General features: G+C 66.0%; 2 protein-coding genes across 2 annotated transcripts; one reads left to right on the top strand and one right to left on the bottom strand.

Annotated features, from left to right (window-relative positions):
- Positions 1–213: 213 nt before the first annotated feature.
- On the top strand, positions 214–3,493 carry ENH_00016860 (mRNA (2'-O-methyladenosine-N(6)-)-methyltransferase, putative; the record flags this gene model as incomplete). The annotated part of the gene is made up of 7 exons (XM_013579231.1): positions 214–353; positions 576–645; positions 882–1,034; positions 1,857–2,036; positions 2,507–2,656; positions 2,786–3,006; positions 3,307–3,493. The coding sequence occupies 7 exons, from the start codon at positions 214–216 to the stop codon at positions 3,491–3,493; spliced, it is 1,101 nt and encodes a 366-aa protein (XP_013434685.1).
- Positions 3,494–5,154: 1,661 nt separating this feature from the next.
- Positions 5,155–6,518, bottom strand: ENH_00016850 (hypothetical protein, conserved; the record flags this gene model as incomplete). The annotated part of the gene is made up of 1 exon (XM_013579230.1): positions 5,155–6,518. A coding segment is annotated over one exon (1,364 nt), but the record flags the coding sequence as incomplete, so codon positions are not given.
- Between the last annotated feature and the right edge of the window lie 221 nt (positions 6,519–6,739).

The following is a 6,739-nucleotide window of genomic DNA, read 5'->3' as shown; positions in this document are numbered from 1 at the left end:
GGGGGGCCCCCGGGGGGGGGGGGGCCCCCGGGGGCCCCCCGAGAGGGCAAAGCCTCGAGACAAAGACCCTCGCCACATGGGGCCCCCCCCCCCAAGCGGAAGCGGGGGGGCGGGAAGCACGGGCACAGCAGCAGCAGCAGCAGCGGGGGCGGCGGCGCGCACTTGCTGCAGCAGCAGCAGCAGCAGCAGCAGCAGCGGCGCAGCGTAGTCACCATGAGCAGCACAGAACTTGGCCGCAGAGGCAGAGACCGGCTGCTGCTGGACTATTCGCAGCACTTCGTCAACACTGGCGAAAGGCCGCAGAACTTCATTCGAGACGTGGAGCCGGAGAAGAGGTTCAACGCCTACTTCAGGTGGCCCTAGGGTTTAGGGTTTAGGGTTTAGGGTTTAGGGTTTAGGGTTTGGGGCTCGGCGCTTGCGGGTGGCGCTGGGGTGGGGGGCCCGACGCCAGTCTGTGGGTTGCGGGACGCGGGCTTGGTGGGGCGCCGCGGTTCAGGGTCTAGGGTCTAGGGTTTAGGGTTTAGGGTTTAGGGTTTAGGGTTTGTAGAGGCTTTAGTCTGCTGATGTCTTTTCAGGCTGAAGGAGCTCATGGAGCTGAAGAGGCAGGTCATCAGGGCGCGGGCCACCCCGGCGCAGTGCATCCGCGTCAGTTGAGGGTTTAGGGTTTAGGGTTTAGGGTTTAGGGTTTAGGGTTTAGGGTTTAGGGTTTGCGCTCGCGCAGCGGCGTGTAGTCCAGGGTTTAGAGCTGCCCCTGCGGTGCCTGTGGATTTGCGCCCTCGAGACCCGCGCGCTTCGCAGCGCGCCCCCCAGGGCCTGGCCCGAACGCCCAGGGTTTAGGGTTTAGGGTTTAGGGTTTAGGGTTTAGGGTTTAGGGTTTGCAGGCGGACCTGCGAACCTTCGACTGGAGCCTCCTGCCCTGCCTCTTCGACGTCATTCTCGTAGACCCTCCTTGGGCGGAATATGCAGAGAGGTGTGTGGGGGCGAAAAGGCCCTCCGAGGACTTGCGGCCCTGGTCGGTGCAGCAAATCATGGACGTACGCTGCTGCTGCTGCTGCTGCTGCTGCTGCTGCTGCTGCTGCTGCTGCTGCTGCTGTGGGGCCGCCGCTGTGGGGCTGCTGCGGTGGGCTGCTGCCTGCGTTGTTGCGGCCGGCGCCGCGCTGCTGGTGCTGCTGCTGTGGCTGTTGCTGCTGCTGCGCGACTGCTGCTGCTGCGCGACTGCTGCTGCTGCTGCTGCTGCTGCTGCAGTTTGTTGCTGTGTGCGTGTCCAGTGCTGCTGCAGCTGCCCATAGACAAAATTGCTGAGAGTCAGTCCTTTTGTTTTCTCTGGTGCGGCGTGAAGCATCTTGAAGAGGCGAGGGACGTGCTCTCCAAGGTGCAAGCCACTACCACTTAGGGTTTAGGGTTTAGGGTTTAGGGTTTAGGGTTTGTTGGGGCGTCTGTCTATCTGGCCCATGTCTTTGGCCCTACACCCCAGCTGTGGCTTTCTGCTTCGATCCCAAGGGCCCTCTCTATCCATTTTTTTCTTTTTTAATTTTAATTTAATTCTTTTTCTTCTTTTAATTGAGTCATGTCTCGTGTCAGTCTCTCTTTGTTTTCTCTTCCTGTGTCTTCTGCTGCTTTTTGACCTACCCTAACCCCTCTGCTGCTGCTGCTGCTGCTGCTGCTTCTGCTGCTGCGGCTACTACCTCTGCTGCTGCTGCACCCACTACTGCTGCTGCTCCTACTACCTCTGCAAGAGCTGCTGCTGAACCGCCGCTGCTGCTGCTGCTACAACCACCACTCTGCTGCCACAACCACTCCAGCCGCAACTACCCCTGCTGCTGCTGCTGCTGCTGCTGCTGCTGCTGCTGTGTCAGTGGGGCTTTCGCCGCTGCGAAGACATCTGTTGGGTCAAGACCAACAAGAGTTTGGCCCGCAGCAACCCCGCCTTCGAAGCTGCTGCTGCTCCTGCAGTTCTTCGCGACGAGTCTTCTTACCTCCACCGAACCACCGAGCACTGCCTCGTCGGCATCAAGGGCCTCGTCAGACGCGCCCAGGTCACACGCACACGCAACACCCAGGGGGCCCCAGGGGGCCCCAGGGGGCCCCTGGGGGCCCTAGGGGGCCCCAGGGGGCCCCGGGGGGCCCTAGGGGGACCCAGGGGGACCCAGGGGGACCCCAGGGGGCCCTAGGGGTGCCCCAGGGGGCCTCCGGGGGTCCGGTGGCCCCTGGGGTTCTAGGGGCCCCGGGGCCCCCCGGGGGCCAGGGGGCCCCAAGAGCTCCGGGGTCCCGGGGGCCCCAGGAGCCCCGGGGGCCCTAGAGGCTCCGGGGACCCCCGGGCCCCCGGGGCTCCTGGAGCCCCCGGGGCCCTAAGGGCTTTGGGGCCCCCGAGGCCCCCTGGGGCCCTAGGGGTTTGGGGGCCCCTGGGGCCCCCAAACCCCTAGGGCCCTCTGCAGGGGGGTTCTGGGGGGGTTATGGGGGAAGGGCAGGGCCACTAGGTGGGCGGGAGGGTGGTGGCTGCATCTAGGTGCAGCAGCAGCAGCTGGATCTTCAGCAGCAGCAGTTAGAGCTGCAGCAGCAGCAGTTAGAGCTGCAGCAGCAGCAGTTAGAGCTGCAGCAGCAGTTCCGCAGCAGGAGCGCGGCTGGCATCCAGCCTTGCCGTCCGTTCCAACCGCGTGTGTGTGCGCTGTCGCTCCCGCTGCCGCTTCTGCTGCTGCTACGCTGCTGCTGCTGCTGCTGCTGCTGCTGCTGCTGCGCTGCTGCTGCTGCTGCTGCGCTGCTGCTGCTGCTGCTGCTGCTGCTGCAGGACGGCCACCTGATTCACGCGAACCTGGACGCAGACGTGATAGTGTCTGAAGAGCCCGCGGACTTGTTCTCCACGGAGAAGCCCGCGGAGCTCTACGACATCATCGAGCGCTTTTGTCTTGGCCGCAGAAGACTGGAGCTTTTCGGGCTGCAGCGCAACGTGCGCGACGGCTGGCTCACCATTGGCGCTGCAGTCCGCGAGACTTGCTTCAACCCCCAGCTGTGCGCGCTCCCGCTGCTGCTGTTGCTGCTGCTGCTGCTGCGCTGCTGCTGCTGCTGCTGCGCGAGACACGCCCGCACGGCGGCGTTTTTGGACGCTTGGGGAGGCAGGCTGCGGGGGGGTTCTTGTGGGTTCGTGGCTGCTGCTGCTGCTTCTGCTGCTGAGGGGCTTGTTGTGGGCTGCCAGCTGCTGCTGCTGCGTGTTTCCTTCTGTGCTGCTGGCTGCTGTTGCTGCTGCTGTCTCATCGCAAGCTGCGAGCTGCTGCTGCTGCTGCTGCTGCTGCTGCGCGTCTCCCGTTGCAGCTACTCCTCGTGGTTCTCTGGAGACGTTTCTTACCCAGAGGCCCGCAGCTACCAGGGCGGGAGGCTGCTGGGCTCCACGGAGGAGATTGAGGCCCTCAGGCCAAAGTCTCCCCCGCGGGAGGTCAGGCCCCAGCAGCAGCAGCAGCAGCAGCAGCAGCAGCAGCAGCAACAGCAGCAGCAACAGTGAGGGCTCGAGAACAAGAGCAACAAAGCCACCAGTGCAAACAGTTGCTGCTGCTGCTCTGTCAAGCCGCGCTTGCCTCGTGCCTTCGAAGAGCCGCTACGCAAGGCCAGCTAGCTAGCTAGCTAGCTAGCTAGCTAGCTAACTAGCTAGCTAGCTGGTTTTGCTGGCTGGCGTTCCGCCAGCTTCTGACTTTCCCCTTCAACCCTATCTATAGTCGCTGCGACGTCTCAACAACAGCTAGTCACCCCTGTTGCGAGCTCTATGACAATCTAGCTAGCTAGCTAGCTGGCTAGCTAGCTAGCTAGCTAGCCAGCTTTGTTAGCCAGCGACCGTAGAAGTGGCCTAGCTTCTGAGGCTAAGTGCTGCACTGCGTGGCTAGCTGCTGCTGGCCCTTTGAGCCCGCGCCCTTTCTAAGCCAAGGAAGCCACTAGTCTATTTCCAGAGAGCAGCAGCTAGCCAGCTAGCTATCCAAATTCAAAAGTTCGCCCCAAAGATGGCAGTGCTGCCTGCCCCATACGCAGGCCTCACAGCGTCTAGGCGACGGGGGGCCCCAGCAGTCTGGGTGCCCTTCCTCTTATCTTCTGGGGGCCCCCTGGGGGCCCCTAAGGGGCCCCCACGGGGCCCCCTGAAGACTTGAAGAAGGGCAGCCAGGCGCGCTGTGGGGCCCCTCCGGCGGCCACCCACAAAGCGCCTGGGGGGCCCCTGCTGAGCTGTCCAAAAGCAGCTAGGGGCCCCCGCACGGGGCCTTTAGAGTAGGCTGGGGGCCCCTGGAAGCAAGCCCCAAATGGCTCTGGGGGCCCCCGCAGGGGCGCTGCGCGCGGGGCCCCCACGGCCAAAGTGGCCGCCAGGGGGCCCCGGGGGCTCCTGGGGGGCCCCCGGGGGCCCCTGCAGCCGCGGGGGGCCCCCCGGCAGCGAGCCAGCGGCCGCAGACTGCAAGAGGCCCGGCGGGAGGGGTGGGCGCAGCAAAAGGCCTGGACACTTAGCGAAAAGGAGACAAAGTTTTGCTGCAGTGTCTCCCCTTGTGAGGGGCCCCTTTGTGGCTGCTGCTGGGCTCCAAAGCAACAAGCTAAAGTGAGCAAAGTGGCAGCTAGCAGCTCGCTAGCTGCGCGGCGAGTTAGGCGGGAAGCTGCGCGCCAGCTCGCGGGCTAGCTAGCTAGCTAGCCAGCTAGCTAGCTAGCCAGGCAGCTAGCCAGGCAGCTAGCTAGCCGGGCCCGCGGAGCTAGCTGCGCAGCTGCCTAGGCCAACGCTGGTCGGCAACTTTTGACTTCCCTACGGGTCCCTTCGTGTCCCGGAAGGGACTCCCACGCGCTAAGCCCGTGCTGCAGCAGGTGCTGCAGCAGCTGCAGCAGCAGGTGCTGCAGGCGCTGCTGCAGCAGCTGGTGCTGCAGGTGCTGCTGCGGCTGCTGCTGCAGCGTGCGTTCTAGTGGTGCTGCTGCAGCGCTCCTAAGGACCCCTGTGGGGTCGCCCGCCTCTTTGGGCGGGGGCCCCCTGTACTCAAGGGGGCTCCAAATGGCGCAGCGGAGAGTGCTGCTGCTGCAGCAGCAGCAGGCGCCAGATGTGCTGCGCTGCTGCTGCTGCAGCAGCAGCAGGAGTGCGCGCTGCTGCTGCCCCGCGTGGCGGCCCTCGGCGTGGGCGGGCGCGGGGAGGCGCTGCTGGTCGCGGCGCTAGCGCTGGGGGTCCGCAGCGGCGGCGACCGCAGCTGCTGCTGCTGCTGCGAGCTGCTGCTGCTGCTGCTGCTGCTGCGCCACGGCGCGCGCTGCTGCGCCGCCCGCGTACTTCCTGCTGAGGTGCAGCGCGAACCCGAAGCAACCCATCACGTGGGCAATCTTCCAGAGTTCGGAGACAGTCGCAAAAGGCACTCTTGAAAACGCTATCTTGTGCTGCTCCAGCTGCTGCCCCCAGTGGCTCACATCTGAGTGGTACAGCTGCCGCAGCCGCCGCAGCAGCTGGTTTCTTCCTTCAGTTCCAAACGGCAATCGAAAGCCCTCATGCCACTTGACAGCTTCGTCTCCAGGAGGGGGTACGGAGAGGTCGGTTTCGCCTTCTTCGGGGTTCAGGGGGCCCCCGGGGGCCCCCGGGGTCGCCTGGGGGCCCCCGGGGGCCCCCAGGGGGGCCCCCCCCGGGGGGCCCCCAGGTGACCCCGGCGAGGGGGCCCCCCGGTACGAGGCCCGCAGCTGACTCGGACGCCGCCGCGCTCCTGCTGCGCTGCTGCGCGGCGGCGACAGCAGCGGCGGCTCTGCGCCTGCGGGCGCTGCTGCTGCTGCTGCTGCTGCAGCCTGCAGCGCAGCAGGCCCGCGCGCTGCTGCCAGCTCCAGCCCCTGCTGCGCAGCAGCAGCAGCAGCAGCAACGCCCCCCTGCTGCTGCTGCTGCTCCCACATGCGCCGCCGGCAGTTCCGCCGCCGTGGACGGCAAGAACCCGCAGGCACGCTCGGCGACGGGCTGCGCGCCTCCCCCTCCCCCTGCTGCTGCTGCTGCTGCTGCTGCTGCTGCTGCTGGTGCTTCAGCTGCTCCTGCTGCTGCACCTGAGCGCCCAGCGACATGCAGTCCAGGCGCTGCAGGGGCTGCTGCTGCTGCTGCTGCGGCGGCGGCCTAGCAGCGCCAACTGCTGCAGCTGCCGGCAGCGCCGACCGCAAAAAGGGCTCCTCAGGAGAAACCAGTTGCTGCTGCTGCTGCTGCTGCTGCTGCTGCTGCCCAAATGGACCAGCTGCTTCGTCGCACACAGGGTCTACGGGCTCAATCTGGCCAGCAAAATGGGAGGCCTGGGGCCCCTCGAGGCCCTCCTGGGCGCCGTCGAGGGCGCCGGGGGCCCCCCCAGGGGGCCCCCCAGGGGGGCCCCCCGGGGGCCCCCCGGGGGGCCCCAGGGACTTGAGCTTTTGAAACTTGCGGCACTGGACTTGGCGCCACTCTATGGCTGCGTAAAAGGCCCCAAGGGCCCCCCATCGGCCTGAAGAAAATCTTTTCTTGAATTGGTTCCCGCGGAAGTAGACAGAGGCGCACCACCGCTTTTGCTGGCGCTCCAGCTGAATTCCTGCACCAGCAGCAGCAGCAGCAGCAGCAGCAGCAGCAGAATGCGGCGGCGGCAGCGGTGCAGCAAGCAGCAGCGGGTGCAGCGGCTGAGCCGAGCCGCGGGATCAGCAGCAGGTGCGACACAACAGGGCGGGAACCAGCAGCGCGAAGCCGCCAACAAGTGCAGCAGCAGCAGCAGCAGCAGCAGCAGCAGCAGCAGCAGCAGCAGCAGCAGCAGCAGCA

The sequence above is a fragment of the Eimeria necatrix genome, genomic scaffold (assembly GCF_000499385.1).
Source record: "Eimeria necatrix Houghton genomic scaffold, Enh_scaff1549, whole genome shotgun sequence".
Lineage (NCBI taxonomy): Eukaryota > Apicomplexa > Conoidasida > Eucoccidiorida > Eimeriidae > Eimeria > Eimeria necatrix.
The sequence above is the reverse complement of the archived record's forward strand: the minus strand, read 5'-3'. Positions and strand labels throughout refer to the sequence as shown.